The sequence below is a fragment of the Athene cunicularia genome (assembly GCF_003259725.1).
Source record: "Athene cunicularia isolate RWA chromosome 3 unlocalized genomic scaffold, athCun1 chr3_part1, whole genome shotgun sequence".
Taxonomy (NCBI): Eukaryota; Metazoa; Chordata; class Aves; order Strigiformes; family Strigidae; genus Athene; species Athene cunicularia.
The window spans coordinates 34,504,173-34,525,563 of NW_020799097.1; the positions used below are offsets into that span (position 1 = coordinate 34,504,173).

A 21,391-nucleotide genomic window follows, 5' to 3' on the forward strand; every position below is an offset into this window, starting at 1 on the left:
ATTTTAGCTGCTGGGAGTTGATTTACAGCAGATCTTCTGGAGTTTTATGTCCAGAATTCTCAGGAAAATCGATCAGTCAATGCATGTGCAGGATGAGGATGAGGAAGTGACAAAAAGGGAGAATAGGGGAAAAGGTCAAAACTAGAGAAATGAAGAAGGGAAGGAAAGCTGAATAAAGAGGGATAGATAGATCTTGGGAAAGAGAACAGAACAGAATGATTATATAATAGAATGTATTAATAAAATATGTAGCTATACAAAAAGGAAAGAGTAGAAAGTAGAAAAACAGCAAACAATTTTCCTTTTCCACTTTACAAAGTTTAGACTTCTGATAGAAAGACAGACCTTTAAAAATGTTAGAATGCAATAGGTAATAGATCACCTATACCCATGTGGGTAGCTGCTATTTCAGTTTGTTAAGAAAGAGGATTTCCCTTGTGGTAGGATGTACAGCCACTGGTATCCATGTTTCATAATGACCTTACCAGGGAGAACAAAACACACTGCCCTCACCCACCTCTGCTAACCCTTTCCTGGTACACCCAGGTCAAGAAGAAAGTCTAGCAGCCCACCTGAAGGTGAGCTCCTCCTGGCTCTGTTGGATGAGAGAGCTCCTTCCCCCACAATTACCTTGTTTCAACCATCAGCAACCATCCCCTGTATCTGCCCTACAACAATCTCTCCTGCAGCTGATGAAGCCACCAGTGCAACCTGCAGTTTCACAGTGGCACAAATGCAATTAACCTACTAACCCCAGGTTGGTAGTCTTAATCCTGGAATGATGTTTTCACTAACAACCTCATTAGAGAGACCAAATCAAACTGGACATGATGGAGAGTGTTGGCTTCAAGCCAGGACCAGAGATACAGGAGGAGCACACATTGCCATGGGATGCATTGGCTGCTGCTCCCCAGGCAAGGGGAGACATCCTTCCTGGGCAGCTATCACTCTGATGCCTTGCATGAGCACTCAAATTAACCATTAAATGCAGTTTTAAACAAATACAGATTAAAGGAAAGGGCTTCTTTGACAATGGAGTCATTTGGTCTCCCCTTGAAGGAGGGATGCTATGCAAATAGCATATGCAAATACCTCAATACCTGCTACAAAGTGTTTCCTTTCAAAAGTCAGTCCAAACCCAGTGTTACATTAGACCATTTGGAAGTCTGAAGACTTCTCAGGAACTGTGCCTTGTGATTAATGTATATATAATGTGTATATTAGCCATACTGTTCTCCAAGACATCACATTTCACATATTGCCCATTCATATCCTCAGACCTGCAACAGAGGAAATGTACAGCTGATACCTCAATATGTATTTCATTTACAGCCCACAGCTGCCCAGCTCTGAGGAGCAGAACTTTGCTCCTCCACAGCATCAGACTCTCAGGAAACAATTCCCTCAGCCCTAATGTATGCAAGGCACCTCAACAGGAATGGGTGGCTGAGCTGCAGGGGATGAATGCCATTTCTGCACTGGAGAAACACAGTAAAACACCAGCTATAATAAAGGCCTCAAGTGGGAAAGTTGCTTCTATTTAAATTGGTGTGAAATATAGGGAATTGTCTCCCAAGCTTAAATTGTCATCTGGCAATAGGCACAGAACCTGGCTAAGAAATTATTTTCCTTGAAAAACCCAATGATTTGTAGCGGGATGCTGTCTTCATAAATGTACTCTTATTAGTATGGGGTTATTTTTTCCAAGCACGCAATAGAAGACAGAATGGTAAACATGTATGAATACTGCTTCTCATTTCCTTTTGGGCCCCTAAGCAGGAAATGTTGAAAATCAGTGTTGGTATTGCTAGAGATTAATGGCTGCTGCTCAGAAAGTGTACAGGGAATATATTCCTGCCAGGACAAATACAGAGGTCGTCGGACAACAATCTGTGAACCACAGATAGGATTATATCATCATTGTAAAGATCCATACTGTCTGTGTTGCTCTGTAATTAATAATATTCACATGTTAGTTTGACCAAAATCGCTGTAACAACCAGGCAAATTGATATCATGCCTTTGTGGTTCAATTTCCTCTACTGGTGTTTGAAGTTTTAATTTCATATCAGTTTTTCAGTATTTAAAAAATGGAAATTTTTCTTCTAGGTTTAGGAAGAAATCCTTCATGAACTTTTGCCTCTATATATTCAATACGTATTTAAAGACCATGTAATCACCGTTTTTTTATGTGAACACTGAGATCTCACAAGAGAAAAGACACTCCACTGAGCTATAAGGCCTTTAAAATCAATCCCTGTCATCAGTTCATTTGTTTCCCACTCTCCTTCAGAGAGGTTGTACTTAAGAGCTCTCCTGCCATGTATATTGGGATATATTTTTACTGCCACAGCTTCTGTATACTTTTCTCCCCTTTTGTTTTGTTACAAAATAAGGTCTAGGCTATGGTGACCTCAGCCGTTTATGAAAACCTTTCCTTCTCTATATTCAGTAAGTGCACAGGGTCCAGCCAGGAAATCTGACGACAGGCAGAGCTGTGTTCAACTTGGCCCTAGAAGCTAAAGCACAGGCAAGGTACCTGAGGTCATTAAAATAATTTAAAAAAAAAAAAAAACAAACAGCTCTGCTAGGGCATGTCTTCATGGTTTACTGGCATGTTCACCTTCAAAATGAAGAGCTGGGAGGTCAAGTCCCAAAGTAAGGACTCAAAATTGATACCAACAGCAACGCGGCATGGGTCTATGTTTGCTATGTTGTAGATTATGTGAGTAGTGAACTAAGCACATGAAGCATATGTATACATTACCAGTTACCCTGCTAACCCCATGGTTGTCTTGACCAGATTGCTTCCTATGGGTGAGCTTGCTGTTTACAAGGTTCACAAGGCAGCGTCACTCTGCTCTGTGTTTGGTAGTGCAGGCGTAAAATCTCCCCTGATCACAGCTGCTGAGTAAACAGCCATGATATTTGACCCCATTTATTTCTTTAAAAAAGTATTGTATCTCTCTACAGGTACAGCCTGCTGTTATTCTCAAAATAAAATCTTATATATGCCTATATAATGTTTTCATTGACAGTACTGAAATGGCTTCAAAGTAAACTCAGTCTGATTTGTCAGTCCAACAAAATGTGAGCCAGCCACCAGAGATGTCCAAACAGATCCGAAAATGAAAAGCCACGAAATTACTCAGTGCATTAGGTCACTGTGACAGCCAGGAGGTAGTACCAGAATATTTACTTTGGCTGGAGTCTTCTTTGGCTCATCTTCATCTGTAGTGTCAAAGCCAGGCTCTCATCTCAAGCCAAAGTGCTGTAGCTTGCCCATTTCAGTAACGGTTCAACATGGGTACCAGGTAACTAACTAACTAAAATGGGGGTTTTGAAATGAAATTAAAAACTCCCGTGGTTTAAAAAGAATAATGATTTTCTTCCCTGTCTGGCAGTAAAGAGCAGAAAAACAGATGCTATGGCTACCAGTGTGGTTGTCCTCACAATCCTCCTGTGATGGTGGGAAGCTTCAGCAGTGCCTAACATCTCTGTATGCATGAATATCCCTAAAAGTATTGTTCAGGGCAATGGAAGTATCATCTTGATGAGGATTTTCAGCCCATATTACAGTGCAGATGGTTACTGTCCCCATCATCCCCATAGGGACAATGAGAACGTGAGCAGTCCTTTAAAGATTGTGTAACTCCCCCACAAAGTAAGACTATGATGAAGAGCCACATTTCCATGTATTGAACAGGAAAATTACTCAGATATAAGAATAAAGACCATATTTATTGCCACCCAGGAAACATTAGTGACTTTCTTTGCCTCCCCTTTCCAGACTACCAAGGTGACTTCAGGGTAAATTTTTATGAACAACATGAACATGATACATTTCTAATGAGGTTTGGCTCTATTCACCACTGAAGCTGCATGGTAGCTCCATCTTTTAGGAACTGACATACACAATTTAGTATAAAGTAAAATGAAACATTAGAAATATGAATACTGTTCCGTAATCAGAAAATATTTTTTCCGTTGCAAAATTGCATTCAACAGATTTTCTTGCTTTTTTTCTCCAGTTTTTCACTGCAAAACAACTGTCTTTGTGACAAAATTACTTACTTTGAATGCATATTTCCCGAAACTTGAAAGTACTTTGTGACAAACTGAAGGTGAATTAAGTAGTGGAAGAGTGATACTTAATAAGATGAAATCTGTGTTGTCATAATAGTGCAATTCAGGTGACTAATTTACCGAAGAAATTAACCAATCACTTCCAAAACAATTGCTTCACTCCTTATCTGCTTCACAGATAAGATGGTAAAAAGTCCAAAATTAAAGTAAAAATGTTAAGAATGTGGGTTTCAGGGAAAAAATAAAGCCTTATATGAAATGTTAAATAATTACAGTTAACTAGGATTGAGACATAAATGTTTTCACACAGGTTGGGCAGTCTGTGTTTGTCCATGGATTCAGTGAAAAATATCATTAAAGTGCAAACAGAAGAATGTATAAATTTGGCAAGCAGTCCTACCACAAAAGAGGATAAATTTTGAAAAGTCAGAAGTCTTCATGTTAACTTTTTGATATACCACGTTTCAACTCTTTATTTTGAAATCGCATTTTCCCTGAAGGCTGAGACTCCCGAGAGCTCAGTGATTTATTAGCAATTAAGAGAATCCTCAAAACTGGATGGAAATTTGGGGGATGTGAGTTAAGCACAAAATTCGGCTGTCTGCCATCAAGGACATACTACTGAGCTGAATAAACATGCAAATCGGGACAACTGAGAAAACTTTCAAGCAAGCACTACTCCAAGAAATAAAACTAATGGGCCTTTGCAAGGCAGGGAATGTGCAGAGAGCTGGAGGCCAGGCTGGACAGGCAGAGCTTTGGCTGAGCCCTGAGCAACATCTGAATACGTAGAAGGTCAAGGGGCCATCTTAAGTCCTTTTATCAGTATTACCGACTTGAAGATCTGTCCCTTGAATATTTGCATTACAGGTTATAATTACACTCACTATATTTGCTTGCCTTTTTCCAAACTGACCCCCCTGTTGTTTTCTGCTTCTTTTTAAGTGTTCAAGACCTTCAGATGCTCCTTTCTTCATCTGTTGTGGCCTTTATAATTTATTTTGCTTTGGTAGCTGCAGATAGAGATGGTAAATAAAGCAGTACTTAAAACTACAACTGTCCTGTTAATCACCAACTACCACTGCTCTCTCCTTATGGTCCTTTGCCTCATATTTGCATGTCACTGTCAGTTGAGCCCTGTGTATCTTGGACAACCTAAAAAAAAACCCAACCAAACCCAAACAAACAAACAAACAAAAAACCAACCACAAACCAACACAAAAAACCCTTAGGAAATATAGTAAAAAGATATTTAATTTACCTGCAGTTCTCCTTCCATTATACTGAGTAGTTTTATCAAGTCCTCTTTAGAAAGCTCTATGGACTTCTTGTTCTTTCGTTCAGTAGGTCTAGGTGATTTTGAGTGCCGTTTGACAGTTGCTGAAACCATGACCTCATCTTCCTTCTGATGAGGTTTGTTCTTTTTCTTGGCATCCTCCTGAAGTTTTTCATTCTCTGCATGGCTGATGACAGGCTTGGAACTGGAGAAGTGCCCGTTAGACGAGCTTTCTCCACTTTGGTTTCGGGATCTCATCCCTACCTAGAAAGAAACAAACATAAAGATGCATTTATAAACAAATTTACTTACAAGAAGCCACAGTGGAAATACTGCCTTTTGGAGCAACAATCTAAAACTGAAAAATACTGTCGTGCTCAAGAGATGGCAGTAGAAGACTCAACCATTTCAACAACTCTGTGTGTGGCAGACAGTGAATCCAGGGCATTAATTATAAATTTATCCGAGTCCTAAAGTGAGGGCAACCATCTTTTTCAGCATGCCAAGATGCTGATATGAATTAAAATGTATGAAACTTGCAAGTGATGCAGGAAAATTATAAGGAACATTTTCCGGTATTCCCTTTCCTTCAGTCAACATCTTGATCATTCACAGTTCATCGCTACAAAACAAAGTAGGTTGTTAAGTAGGTCTTATTTTAACATGAGGTTTACTTGAGAGACAGGAATGCAGTTAAATTTTAGAAAAGCATATTTCTTGAGTATAAATTGACTATGAGAGTGGAGTAACAATACATGACAAACAAAGGTCAATCTATAGTTTCCTTGAGGGAAACAATGATTTTATTCCAGGTAACCAAAAGAAAAATATAGAATGCAGACTAAATCAAGTGGTAAAGTCCATCTTAAACTAGGTACTGCATAAGATTATTAGACAGAAAGTTCCATAAAGGGAAGTTGAAAACAAGTTTGAAAAAAGAGCACAGAAGGGCATGAAACCACTAAGAGGTAAATGGGCAAGACCAATGCAGTCCTTCCACAAGATGCAGGGCTTCTCCATAATGTCAGGTCATGGTTATTGAATGCTCATATCTCTGCTCTTTTGAGCACCTACACTGTGCTTTTAGACTATGACTATCCTAGGAAATTAAGCAGTGAAAGCAAATGCTCCTGAGTTCTGGCACTTGACCTACTGTACTGCTAAATTTTTAGCACACTCCTTGGCACACTTTAGCTCCAGGCAAACTAGCACTCTGCCAACCAGTTCCTGGGCACAATTCAGGAATTAGCACAGGCCAAGTCCAGATCCATCCTGTTCTGTGAAAGAAGAGAGTTTAGTAGTACAATCATGGCTGGATTTTGCTATTTGACCTCACAGATGGAACGGGGTCCCTGGGCCTGTTTAGTTTACAAGTAACATAGCCTTGGTGTCACACAGAACATTAGCTGTGAAAATCATCCTTCCTGTTTATCATCCTCGTCAAACAACAGTCTTCTCTGATTCCCTCTGCTGAATACCACCCAGCAATATCAAATTAAACCACTTTCTTTATCTTCAAATCTTTTCACAGATCTTCTCTTACTTACCCATCATCCCTTTTCAAGTTGTCATCCACACAACACATTCAACTAAAATTAGTTTATCTGCCTGTCTGTTGTCTTCTCCTATGAACACCTCTCTCCTTTCTTCCCCCTTGACCTTTCAGACTATCCAGGGAGGTTGATAGCCCTCAAAATCCCATTTAACATGTAAGGTCTCATCCCGTGTCACTGACTAACAATGGCACAGAAGACAGGATGGGTTCATCAGTGTGCATTTCATTACTTAGCATTATTAAACAGATATGCATAGGATACTCATATATGTTTATATACAGACCCATATTGCTATCCTGTCACCTTCCTATGTTATGTTGAAGCAGGTCTTTGTAATTATTTTCAGTGTTTAACTGTAGAATACCTTGATTGTTATTTGTAATCAAGATATTTGTCATACACAATACAAAGGCAATAGTGAATTTAGGTTTGATTCAGGGCCAAACTCAAATGTAAAATATAAGTTGGTCCTCTAAAAATTAGATATTCTTCACACTACTTGAAATTGCTTGTATAACAGGCAAGGGAAACCCTCAGGAGTTTATGTTGCCTCACTCCAATTTACTTTTGTATATGGTCATATTGTCTGGTACCTTAATTTTTGACTTAAATCCAGTTAACCCAAGGTAGTCTAAGACCACTAGAAAGTAGGATGTGCACAGAGAAATATCTTGCTTTAGATCAACTGCAATTTGAACAAACTGACTGAAGAAAGCTGAAGAATGGTCTGTATGTCTGAAACTTGCCCAGTTTTTATATCAATAGACCTAATGAATAATATCACACTGCTTCCAAATCTTTCACTTAAATTCATCTCTGGATTTAGTTTGCAGCTTGTTCATTAGTCAAACAGATGCTTCTCAACATCAGTAACATCACACACTTTTCTGATAAGGATCTCAGAGCAGCAATTCACTAAAGATGGGAAAAATACATTGACTAATCAGCCTGGCTAATGTTACGCTGGGCTTGCTATGGCTTGATACTTCGTTGTCTCAGGCCAGTGTTATAAATCTCTTTCTCACATTAGCCTTGCATTTTGGTAGTTCCACACTCAGCAGGAAGATTGTCTTTTTATTATCAGTGGTAACTCATGTCATCATTAATTCAGTGGAATTCATCCAGTAGCATAAATGGGGAGAGAATTAGGCCCAATGTTTTCGAATGAGAGAGTTTCATGATGAGATTCCTTGCATTGTAGGTCTGCTCCTATCCAAACAACATGTGATACAGGTATACAATGGCCTTTAACTTCCTGAATGCTTATGCAGTGTGTTTTTCATCAACAGTTTGGATTAAACACATGAATTAGGCGTTCTAAAAACAGATCTCCATTATAAGAATGAACAATACCTGAGAGCCTCAGGAAATCTTTTAGTCTCAGGTTTGTAATGGAAAAATAAACATTGTACTATGTTTCCTCTCAGATAGGACTTTTCAATTTGTTTAACTTTAATGGGTTTTAAACTTTCCAACCATGCTTCCTCTCAGGAGAGAGCACTTGGGATTCAATCTGTCTCTATTTTCTAAGTGTTTCCTTCTGAGTCCCTGTGGGTCACAGCCTCCAGCCACTTTCATCTTTAAACCAAACCTATTTTTCATGGCTTACAGTGAATGGCTTCATGACTCTAGAACATCCTACATGTTTTAAGAATAAATATTGCAAGTCTGTCTTACATATGTTTTCCACTGAAAAACAGACTATTACATTGCAGTGTATTCTGCTTAGTAACATGTTGCATTAGTGATTTCTCTGTAGTAAGATGACTCAACTGTTAGACCTGAAGGTGCATAATTAATTTTAAATTTAACTCATGACTAGTTGAGACACATCATCCACCTCAAGCATCGCATAATCAACCAGATGCACTTAGCTGGATATGTTAGAATTCACAAAAGGTGGTATGTCGCCCTGTCACATCATAACTCAAGACAGCCACTTTAATCCATCTGTCCCTGTGGGAGCTGAGATAACAATTTATGGAGCCATACAAAGACTGAGTAGTTGACTATAGGTTTATAAGCATGCTAACAGAGAAATAAGGAATTCATATTTAAAGTGTGCTTTTACTTATAGGCCCACAAATGACAAATGCAATTTTTTTTTTTTTTTAATTCATTAATACAGCAGCAGAGCAGCTTAACAAATTGATCTGGAGTTTTGTATCAACTAGCTAATTAGAATATGATTGTGGCTAAAGCAATTTAAACTTGTCCGTTTTAAAAATTTCTTTAGCACTTGTAGATTTATTTGGCAGCAAGTCTTACATCACAGTAAGTGTGGCAGACAGTCTGTCACTCCTGGGGACATTGCCCCTAACAGCCTTTCTTTGTGTAAAAGCCTGCCAAAATCAGTGTAACGCTAACACCTACTCTGTCTTCAGTTACGATGTTGATCCGTTTCCAACATGTTATCCAAATGCAAAGGTGTTGTGTGCTGAAGTCAGAGACGCAGGTGAACTTAAGCTTAAATGGTGACAGAAAGGGCCAAAGTTTTGATATTCACACAGTAATTTCCAAAGAGTTTAAGGGCCAAAATCAACGGCATGATCCAGCTGTTGTGCAGTGCTCTAGGAATACGAAGCAGCTGTAAGGATGACTGAGTTTTAATTAGAGTAGCGTGAAGTAGCCAGAACATACCAGTGATCTTGGCTGAAATACTGTGTGCTGGAAAGGAGTGCTTAATATTATCATTTTGGACATCCATCTGTATTTCTGATGGCATCGTGGTAAATAAGAAAAGTTTCTGATCAGTTGTACGACATTATTTCAGAACGTAAATACCAAAATCCCCAAACTTTGCCTATCTGTTGTTTCACCAGGCTTCCAAAATTGTTTCTGGGGATACTGCCTGCCAGTCTAACACTGGTAACAAATGTCCTCCCACTGTCTGCCCTGATCACGTCTCTATATCTTACAGCATTCCTGATCTGCTGAAGGGATTGTGTTCCCTGAAGAAATAGCTGGTATAATGACTTTAGCATTTAATACTTAACTCTACTGTTTTTTTCTTCCCACCCCTCATCGTATTGCGTATTAAACTGGAAACCTTTCCTAACAGTCTCCAGTCAAAGGAGTTTTTATATGATCAGTCACCTTGATTTTGACATTTATTGGCTACTTGTTTCAATATGTGCTCACAGCATTGGTACTTGGCATGGGAACTCTTCAGCCCCTTCTCTGTTTCACTCATTTGTTAAGATTTAAGCACAAAGGACAAATGCTATGATTATTTACTTGAGTCTGTATTGTTGTTCTGGGCATGGGTCCTTTGGTTTTCACAAGTTAGCAATCCACACAAGATTTTGTGAAATAACCTTTATGTTAGTTTTACTAACATCAGGAGGAAATCTGTGAGGAATTTGCTGAGTAGGATGTCAGGAGAGGACAGGCTGCATGGTGTTCCAAACCTTTCCCCAGTCGACAGCAATTTGTTCTCCCTATAGCTCTTGAAATGACAGGTTAGATTAAGCTCCATTACTAGTGCTATTGGAATCAGATAACGCAAAAGGATTTTTTGAACTTAAAGTGTAGTCTCTCCTGCTAATTGGACATGCTGATTTTGGCTCCATAGTACTTTCCCTTAAAATAATAATAACAATAATAATAATGATGATAATGTTATATGCAAACACAGAAAAGGGCTGATTTACAGCCATGATATGGTTGTTGCCTTTGGCTATAAATTTGCAGTCTGGAGTTCAGTTGCAGATCTCACTGATTAAGATATCACATGAAAGTGCTGGGTTTCTGACAGGCTAACACAATGTACTGGAGGGTCGGTGCAATTGCGTTATTAGTGAGCCAAAACTGGAAATGTTTCTCAGCCATGGCTTTGGGAACTGTATGACGGGAACTGTATCTTTCAGAGGTTCCACTGCACAGGCATTTGGAGTGGAGCAAAGGATTGTGCAGAAGTGCCTGGTATACAGAGGAGATTGCTGAGAACTCAGGCACTGAGCAAGCCAAATCTCTGCCCAGTGATTACAGATCCATGTATTGCACCAGGAGTGAAAAATAATACAACTATACTCAAACTGGAGATCAAATCATATAAAAGCTCCATCTGAAACCTCCATCTGGAACACCCCATAAACAAAGAGAAGAGCTAGAAAATTTTGAAAATAATATCAGCCTGTATCTGCAAGCAGTAGATACTAAGAAAAAATCACCAAACAAAAATACAAAAAAAAGAAGACACCTTCTCAGTTGTGAGGAAGAGAGGAAGATAAAGAGACCAGATTTACTTCATTGGCTTGGGAGTGGTCCTCAGAAAGGACCACCCCAGATGAACATGGATGGATTTAGCCCCAAGGGATCTGGCTAGCCAGAACTAAGGCTACATGGTCTCATTGGTGTGGCTTTTACAGGACAAACATGCATAGATGTAACTGTTCACACCACCTCAGAGACTGATTAAAATTATTAGTTTTATTATCAGTTACTCATTATTAGTTATTCCAGTATGTTTTCCTGAACTCTACAAATGTTTGTTATTATTTTTTTTTGTCTGACTTGAAGAAATAAAAAGGAATCTTGCTACAAGAGGTTGTCACAGGACCAGGTAGGAACAGATGGCTGCATGGTGCAGAGGTGCGTGCTGAGCAATGCTGCCCAGCTGGACTTGGATGCTGCATGCAGCAGACATGTGTCAGACTCCGGACAGTGTGATAGCCGAACAACCATGCCAATGGAACGCAGACCTCATTCTTGGTTTTGCTTTTGCAGATGACTCCAGTGTTTCTTTCAGTCATGCTAGTCAGAGGAGAGTGCTAAACCAAATGACTAATACAGTGAAGAATGGAAAAAATATCTACCCTTAGCAATTCTTGATTTTCCTGGATTTCTAAACATTCATGCCTGGAGCACTAATTCATTGTGCCCTCTAACCCCACACCAATCTCTTGCCCTCATATGCATCATGACTTATCTGCAAGAGCAAACAAGAGAAGGTCTGTCTCTTCTGACAGTACCATATGTTACCTGCGTGCTTTTGTGAAAGCATGTTTGTTGGTGGTATATTGGCACAGAGGTATGGATACTTTATGAATCAGGACAATGCTTTACTGAGTTAACAGCTGGAATAACCAACCCACAGGGCTGCAATTTTTATACAAAGTAGGAGAGGACCTGTGGCTAGTCTAGCTACATAACATCACTATTGCCTTCATCCTTTCACCTGGTCTGCTTGCTGTGCTGGAAAAACATTTGTCATACAGGTGTTAGGAGGAGCAACACCCAAGCATGTGTGTGAGCTTCTTGCCCTGAAGAAAAAACATTCATGTCATCCTGTTGACACAGCCTCCATAGTGGGGTTTGCACCACCTGCCCTGGGTGTGCTGCTCTTTGTGGGCCTTCTCTTGCCCTGTAAGCCCTTTGCCACATCGGGCTCGTCCCTGAGCTGCACCCGCTGCCTGCACTCAAGTGAGGAAGAGAGGCCATGGCACTGCTCAGAGGAGCCTGTGCAGGAAGGAGAATTGCCCTGTGGCAGACAGATGTCACAGTGTCTCCCTCATTTCGTCACACCATACATGGAGTCTCATCAGTGGAAGAAACTTGAGCCTCTTTAATTATAAGAAGGAGAATTTGTCCCTGTTAAGGGTATCTGATAAAAATACAGTGACTGAGATGCAGGACATAGATTATTTTCTTCTATCAAGTCACTGTTATTTTATTATTCCCTAATCTATTTTGGTGAATAGAATTTTTCTTTTTATACTGTTTGCAAATAGTGTAGAAAAGTAGCAAAGTTATAGCAGATACACTTGTTGAGGTACAGCACAAGAATCAGCAAAGGCTTTTTTCTTTATCAAATATTTACTTTATAGCTTCTAAAACTGATTCTTATAACAGTGGAGCATAGTAGCACACAGATTATATACACCAACATTTATACCAACAGTAGTTCCTTTGCTTGAAAAAAGAAATGACAGGAATAACCATAGATGTATTCTCAAGAAGAAAAGAAAAAGATTTCTTAAAATTCCATATCCAGGTGCCATTCTGAATAGGGATAATCTGCATGAAAGCAGAAAAGGATTTCACAAAACTAAGAGAGGAAACCCAGTCATTACTAAGGCAGATTTATGCCGCTTTAGCACCATTTTCTTAATTCCAAGATAAACTCTTCTCTGGCTCAATTATGGCACAGATTTACAAAGAACAGAGTTTATGCTGGTATGATTCCATTAATTTTGTCATTTTCAGGAAAACTTGTGGTTTCAGCTGGAATACTTTTACTTGAGTAATGAATGCTGACCAACTAAGGAGTACCATAGACTCGTCTCACAAAGCTTCATGTTTCCCAGGCTTCATCTGGAAAAACATCTTGGATGCATGAGGCATGAGGAATGATAAGCTATTAGATCATCATTCAGTCAAAAAAGTAAACTTTTATATATCACTCTACCCGTGTTGATTACTGGCTTCCCAGCTGCCAGAAAAGACAAAGAGGAGTCACAGAGAAAAGACAGCTCAAGTAGCTGACACCACTAGGCAAACATGCTGCTAGGTCTGACAAGGGTTTAGATATTTATTCTCCAGAGTGGCTATGAACTGAAAGGGACTGTCCAGTGCCAAGGTAGGTGGCAACAGTGCTAACTGCCTGTGGTGCAGCCTTTCTAGCACTTTTCAGCTGAGCAAGGAGACATAGGAGTAGGTTGTTGGTTCCTACTCATCCCTCTTCCCAGCCTGTTTCCAGCCCGCTGGAGTGTCCTGTGCCCAGGACTACTCCGGATTTGAAGGAAAAGCATGGATTCTCAGAAGAAAGAAATGCCCCTGCTTCCAGAGGCTGCCTACGTCGCACCCAGCTGATGGAGCCTGTCTCCAGACACAACCACTCCTTGAGGGCTGGATGAACACTGTGCCCTATCGTGATTCTTCACATATTGTTTTACAGCTTTCTGCCCTTTTGAGTAATTTTGTTTCAGCTGAAAATCAAACTGTGACCTTCACATGAAGATAAAGCTAGCAATGTCACCATTATGTTCAGCCCAAATCCACTAAATATTTGTTTTATCACCTGATAGCCAGAACATGCCTGGAAAATGGTAAGAGTGGTGATGCAGATTAGCTGGCCTACCAAAGATTTTTTACTCCTGCAGATGGGTAGTCTTTGGTGTTAGGTAAGCATTAGTGATTTATTTTTGTTGCCAACATAGAACCAAGCTGATAACCTGCAAGATCAAATATACTGTGGACTTAGTAACCGCACTGTATGTCTCATAAGTAGTTTCTAAAGACCACTACTCCTATAACAATGAATTTTTTGCCTCCAAGATGGCAGGAAACTTCTGAAAGCAACAATAGACAGGAGCAGGCTGATAATCATCATAGCTCTTGCCTCTGAGTCCCTTGTCCCTATCCTCACAATGACCAACCAAAATACTTAAAACTGATATAATGCTGAGGGAACACAGCATGGAAGGTAAAGTCATTCTGTGGTCACTGCAATCTTACTTTAACATGGGAATGAACCATGGGGAAAATATGGAATGCAATTAGGAAATTATGAAACTAACTTTTACTAGCTTTCTATAAAACCTATCTCAACTTTTCACTTTAAAATTATTTTTTATTTTAAAATTATCTTGGTTTTTAACAAGTGTGAGAAAATACAAAAAGTTGAATGTCCCAAAAGCGAACTTCAGGCTTTGGGTCAAAGGAAATACTTTGCTGTCTCTTGCTAATGAGACATGGATTGTGAATCATGAATCCCGTATTCTTTTTGGTAGCCATGATTTGCACAGTTCAGATTTTGCTGAAACCAGTAAACAGCTATAGCTACATTTTACATTTGACTAATTTATCCTTGTTTTATAAGAATAACAAAAACCACTCATGATGTAAATACCCTTACAGATTTTACAGCAAAATGAAAAAAAAAAAAGTATACAGAGAACCTGTATCTTCTACTAATATTGTCTCCAAGAGACAACAGTGTAAAAACACATCTGCAGCATCTCAAATTTCAGCTGTCAACCAAAGCAGGAGCAAGTTCCAAATATCTCTCAGTGACTTCTTTGTAGGAAGTTTCAGTTGTTGATAGATACAGAGTACCAGCTTGCACATGAATGCCGGGTGGTTTGGTGAGAGGTGAATTTAACCCTCTCCGTTAGACTGGGCTGCCTTCCACCTCCCAAAAGGTCTCTCCTCTGTGAAGTTTAACGGGTTTCAAAACAAGGAATTAAAAATACTCTCTGATACTAAACCTGCCCTTGAGTTTCACTATCAATTTTTGTGGTTTTGCAATAATATTTTTCTCATTGGGAAGAAAAAAATAAAGGAATTCTCTGGCTACATGTATACTGGAGATTAACCATGTCCAGGACTGCTCTCTGACTGTGAGGCCAGCTGTCCTGGAAAATCCTTCAGGCTCTTAAGCCCTCTTAGCATCCATAACATGCTGGCTACATCCACAGGGCCCACTGGGAATTGCTCCTAGCCCATGCTGACTCCCAAAACATGCTCTCAAGTGGTCTGGGAGGGTGTTAAGTGGCCTGGCCAAAAGTGTGACAGGGACCACTCTAACAGTTTAATAGGAGTACAGACATTCACCTTGCAGTATCTGTGCTCATGCCCTGGCACTGTTTAATTTACAGCCTTTCCTTTCCACAGCTTGCTCCTTTACAAACAAAGGAAATGGAAAACTAATCAGCCGTGCAAAGGGAAAGTGCAACTCACCATAAATACACAGTCTGCCGAGAGAAAATAACCAGAGGGCGGTGGGAAAACAGAAGAGAATTCATATTTTTTCAAGTTAGGTCAAGGCACACAGAAGTATATTACTTATTCTAGAGGCATATTAAGTTGCTACTGAAGGATGGTCTGGAGGCAAATCAGTTCATCAGGGGTCAGAAAAAGACAGGGCAGCTGAAGCAAAGAGAGACTGCACAACACCCACTTTTCATACCAAGCTTCTCTTGGCTTTTGCTGGGATCAGTGGCACAAACTGAGCTCTTCTGCTTCATGTCACTGATAAGAGGACTAGCACTGAGAGGCTCCAGAGTAGCCCTTGCAGTATTCAAAGCCCCAGCCTTCACTTGTCATTACTATTTGTAAAGAGGTGAACGGAAAGGAGAGTCTTACTTCATTCCTGGCAGTGCCAGCCCAGTGACTGTCATTATTTCCCAGTAATCCTTCAGGCTTTCCACTGACTTCAGAACTTGTGGCAAAGAAAGTAAAGAAGTAAATGTCAGCCTAACTGATTTAAATAATAGCAATGCCTCACGCTGACAGGGAGCAGCACAAAAACCTGCAGATACCTCACCTGGGCATTGAAAATAGCCTCATCCACTTTAATAGCTTTCATTTATAGAAACCATATTTATGTTCCTCCTCTAAAGTCTTGGTTTCAAAATCCCTAGACAATTTCATCACTTGAAAAGAATGAAGTTCAAGAGTTATCCTGCATCTACAAATTGAGCTGGTTTTGATGTTTTTTTGAACAGCCTGTCAATGTTAATCTGCTCAAATCTTCACCTGCCTTTTTAGTTCAGAGCAAAAAGGCAGGCTAAGATGAAAACACAGCATAGCTTCTTTGAGCAGGGAAGGAAGAGAGAAAGAAGAAGCAAATAAATATATCTGCATGGGCTTGGTCTCACATGAACATAACTAAAAATACTTGCTGCCAGATTCAAGTTACTTTAATGTCTGTGACTTCTTAAAATCCAGCTTCAACAGGGATAAAATCTAAGTGAATTGTGTTTGTCTTGTTGCAACTAGCCAAACACCCTACCTTATTTAACTTTAAAAAAAAAACATTTTTTTTTTTTTTTTTTTTTTTCCACTAGGATAGAGTAAAACATTATTAGCTGCTTTTCTTAGAAAGTCATTTCAGTTCAGAGCCATGGAAAGATATTAAAAAGAGCTCCTCCAAATAGAGTGGGTGTTTTACAAGCCTACATGAAGATAAAATCATCTGCACTGGCACAAATTCACACTGTTCAGCTTTAAGTATCTCACTTGTGTGAGTGAGCTAGGTTTCATCCATAATCTGCAGTGTCTTTGAAATGGAGCCCAAGCTCTCTGAGACTGTGTTAAGACTTCAGGCCTGTCCTCATCTTCAGTCAGCTCCAGTGACCACTGCTGAAGCCCACCATGGCTCCACTGTATCAGGGAAAGCATATCCTGATTTTCTTTCCCTGGAAAAAGGTGCTGGGCAGACAGTGATGTTGCTCCAGCCTCCCTGTGAGAGGACATGGCTGGAGGACACCACTGCATCCCGCCCCTGGGGTTCCAGTTTTGCCCCCCTGAGTTACTACTGACCTCTCTAAAGGGGTTGTGCTCCTAATTTGGGCACATCAGTAAGCTGATTGATAAACTGGCACTGGATCCATAAATACATCATCAAAAAGGCCAATTTTGCTGTTGGGTGGGGAGGCAATAACAGGTATTTGGCACCTTGTTACCAGCATCTGCCACAGTGCCAGGCTTGGTGGCAAAGGTTAGGATATGACAGAGGCTGTGAGACTGTGTCCACCCCTCAGTCCCTGCTATAACCAACTCTGCCAACTCTGTGTTAATGAAGTCACAAATTCGAGAGGCTTGTGCAGTCGAAATAGATTTTCTACAGGGTACATAGACCTGCTGCATTGCTGCAGGTACATTTCTAGCCAAGAGGAGCAGAGAACCCAATATTTCTAAAAAGTACTGAAAAGAGTCAAAAGCTCACCCTTACTGAGCTACCTAACTGGGAAATGAGCTCATTTGACTCTCTAGCCACAACTCCTTGTGCTGAACTTTCTTTCCTGGGTGGAAAAGTGGGGGAATTTGGCTATTATTGCCCAAAGCAAGTAATTTAAGAAACAGCAATAAACAATTGATCTATATTATCTTTCAGGTAGAACAAGTAAAACTAGAGATTAATGTTTAATAATTAAGGTAAATCTGAAAAAAAAAAATCATAACATTTTCAAGTTCTTATTTCCTATGAGGAGGTGGATGACAGAAAAGCAATGTGGGTCTCATTATTGCTGAAGGGAATTGGTCGGTGCCTCTAAATATTAAGGCATCACTCGGTCTCTTGATATGAATTTAAAAGACTGATTTGACTTTTCACAATAATGCCAAAATGTTTGATCATCATCAAAAAATAAAGGTGGGGGAGGCATATACAGATAGCATATGATTGGTAAATCAGGTAAGAAATCAGGTAAGAGACCAGCATATAAATAGTCTGAATGACTGTTTCTCTTTATTTAGTGAAAAACTGTCTAACCCAGCAGTTATGTAATGTCTCAGCATCACTATTTGTTTACTTAAATATTTTCCAGCTGCCTTCAAGAAAGTTTAGGTGACTGAGAAATTACTTTGAGCTGCTTCTCCTGTGCATGTGTGGTGGACCCATGGCCTTGGCAAGGACCCGCTGCGGTCGCTGTTGGCAGCTCCATCATGTCTTGGCCCCAGAGGGAGTGAGCTAGAGCCTGCACTGTCCAGGCAGCTGCTTTTTTAGGTATAGATGCTAATTATGGTCAAAAGCCTAGTCTTTCTTCCTGCCTCTGAATTGTTCAAAATGGTATTGTTATTGACTTTTAGCTTCTCACCAGGGGTCTAGGAAAAGGATGATTAACCAGTTTTCCTCCTGTGAGGATGCAAAGTCACCTCTTGTCATATGAAGTTGCTATATTTAGTTATCTTAAGAAACAAAACGTAACAGAACGTATTCTCACTTGCTTATTTCACATTTCATGTTCTGTTTTACTCCCAGTGCAAATAAACCTCACTACATCTACATCTACAGGGCAGCTCTCCAGAGCACCCAGTAGCTGACTGGTAATCACAGCTGCCCAGAAAAAGCAAGCTCAGACTAACCAGCTGAACCTCCACTGTATATTTACTGAGAATACTTCACAAGGCTTTCAGAAAAGCCGTGACAAAGTGCTCATGTTGAATAAATATTTCCTTACTGAATTATTAAGAGGTTTTTATATCTTTAAACCTGAAAGACTCTGCTAAGTTAAATGTAATTTGTGGAATACATACTTTTTTATTATTATAATATTTATCAGCTAGGAAACCAATTCATCAGTTCATGTTCATTTCTATTCAGTTACACTTTCATATTTTATCAGCACGGTGCTTTAGGATTTGAATATCATCATCTTAGAGAAATTATTAAACTCAGTCAAAACCCAAAAAACCTATTTGCCTCCATATTAAATTCTGTAACTCATTTAATAAAAGTTAAATCCAAAATCTGATATCCTACTATATCTTTTAAATTCATCCTGTACAACATCAACTGCATGCCAAACAAACAACATAAATAAAAAAACACCCCAGCATTTAGCATTATGGCACAGATATCATGAACTAGTGTGCCAGCGGCAGGCTTAGCTCTCCTGCCCTCTGCTCAGCCAGGGTATGAAAGAATGTTGCACAAACAATTTCTGCAGGTAGCCAAATACATGACATTATCTCTACTTATGTAAGCAAGAACAGGCTGGAGAGCTCTGTATAAATACTTGTCACTGGCTCGATCTCTTATACCTTGAAGATGCATTTCTAGAAAGGAAAAACCACAGAATTGTTCTTCCCACTGTATCTTCAAAAAAAGCTGAAAAGTGTAATTTTATTAGGCTTTCTCAAACCTCAGAGAAACTTTTCCAAATTCCTATAAAGGGGGAGGATTAAATAAATGGTTTGTCGAAGTAATGGAACAGTTATTTGACTTCATAACACACACATATTTTTAAATAAAAAGAAAATACTGTGGGATTGTTTTGTTGGTTTGGTGTTTTGCTGTTTTGTTTTGTTTTTTTTTTTTCTAATTTGGTTTAAAAATTCCATAATTAGAAACACATTATTATCATTCACATCAACTTTGTATCAGTAAAAATAAAAATTTGCTTGTGTAACATTGTTAAGCGAAATAGTAACTATACAAATTTAAGAAAGAAAGTAACTTATTTATGCCAAGTTAATGGAAATTAGTATTATGAATGACAATTTAAGGAGGATTATATGATGTATTGCAGGTTTCAAGCAACTAAAAATAGAAAAGCAATACAAGCCATAAAAATTGCACAATGTACAACTTTCAGTTCCAGGAAGATTGTGTTTGCAATCCTTGACTACAAATGGAGTTATTTTCTGACTGTTGAGAGAGATCTTCTGGGGCCATAATTAATACAGACAATCCTAAGATTTCCAAATGAGTCAGACATTTAAAAACATGATATGATACTAGGCTTAAAGTTGTGAATTTTTTATAAAATCAGTTATTAATTGCCTTCCAGTTCTTGAGCTGGGTTCACAATTTCAGAGTATGTTCCAGCACTGTGAGGCATTTTAAAACTGGAAATAAAGATTACCGTATAACCAATGTGATACTGGCAATGGGGCTTTTAAAAGACAGACAAAATCCCAGAAGAATATCGTGAGACACCCAGTATGGTCATAGAAGTTCCCTATTACACTAACTTATTAACTCAGGATGCTTATAATGAACTCATTATGCTAAAAAATTTCAGAGAAAATAATATACATTCAGGATGTCCTTGGTAATCCTCAACAGACCCTGAGGGCTTTGACAGATCTGCAATTCAGATGAGCCTCTGAAAGACAAGAGATGACATAGGTCTTTCTGGTGACCTCCTGGAGCTGACATCTGCAGGAAGCTCAAGTGTTGCTTTCAGCCATGCTATTGTAACAGCATCTCCTGAATGTTATTAATGTAGGAGCGTGGCTCCACCTGGGAGCTCCTGCGTGTCAGCCAGAGAGCCCGTGGGGTGGAGTAATACCTGTGCCGAGGGATGCTTCCAGAGCAGGGGCTTCACTACAATCTAGGTCCAGAGGGGGAAGGAGGGAGTCGAGGATGGAGGTATCCCTGTGCCATTGCTCTGCTGCTCCCACCTGAGGCTGACTGGGGTCCCTGCTGCTCCCTAGAGAAAAGATAAGGCTCAGGGGCTGCACGCAAGGACAAAGCAAGAAGCAGCATGTTCTGGTTGTTTTGCCTGCCAGCCAGCAGGCCAGCTAGAAAACACAGACTCCCAGACAAATTGTCTTGAAAATACATGTATTTTTTAATTTAGAGATTCCTATTGGCTTTATCCATTAAAGCCACGAGAAAGCACAACAACTCTGAACAATTCAGAATACATTAGGTGACCTGTTTGCAGGTATGATACAGTAAACCAACCCAGGTAGCAAAATCTCACACTCCTGCTGCCTCCTAAGAACTGGCACTGCAAGTTGCAGCTTTCCGCTTTAATTTAGCAATCAACACCAAGTAAGCCCCACCATTCCGAAAAAAGCAGCCGTAATGAGGGAGGGAAAAACAAGGATAGGTAATGTGCTGGGTTCCTCCTTGCATAGACTAGTTCTGCAGAATACGTTCAATGCAATGCAATGAAATGACAAAACAACAGCAGAGAAGTAACACGTTGAGCTTGGCCCGTATATCAGTGACACTGCACACAGCCTACAGACTTCTAGCTGCTCAGTGAGAATGCACGATTCCCTTGGCTGGCCA

General features: G+C 39.7%; 1 protein-coding gene across 4 annotated transcripts in view; it reads right to left on the reverse strand.

Annotated features, from left to right (window-relative positions):
* Positions 1-21,391, reverse strand: part of FILIP1 (filamin A interacting protein 1) — a 130,418-nt gene that overhangs the window by 59,247 nt on the left and 49,780 nt on the right. For 3 of the 4 annotated variants that reach the window (XM_026845192.1, XM_026845189.1, XM_026845190.1), the window contains one exon: positions 5,348-5,626. In XM_026845192.1, coding sequence (XP_026700993.1) covers positions 5,348-5,620 — 273 coding nt within the window. In that variant the 5' untranslated portion in view covers positions 5,621-5,626. Of the gene's footprint in view, positions 1-5,347; positions 5,627-20,660; positions 20,802-21,391 lie in introns of those variants that run through there. The other variant, XM_026845191.1, reaches the window with a different exon arrangement.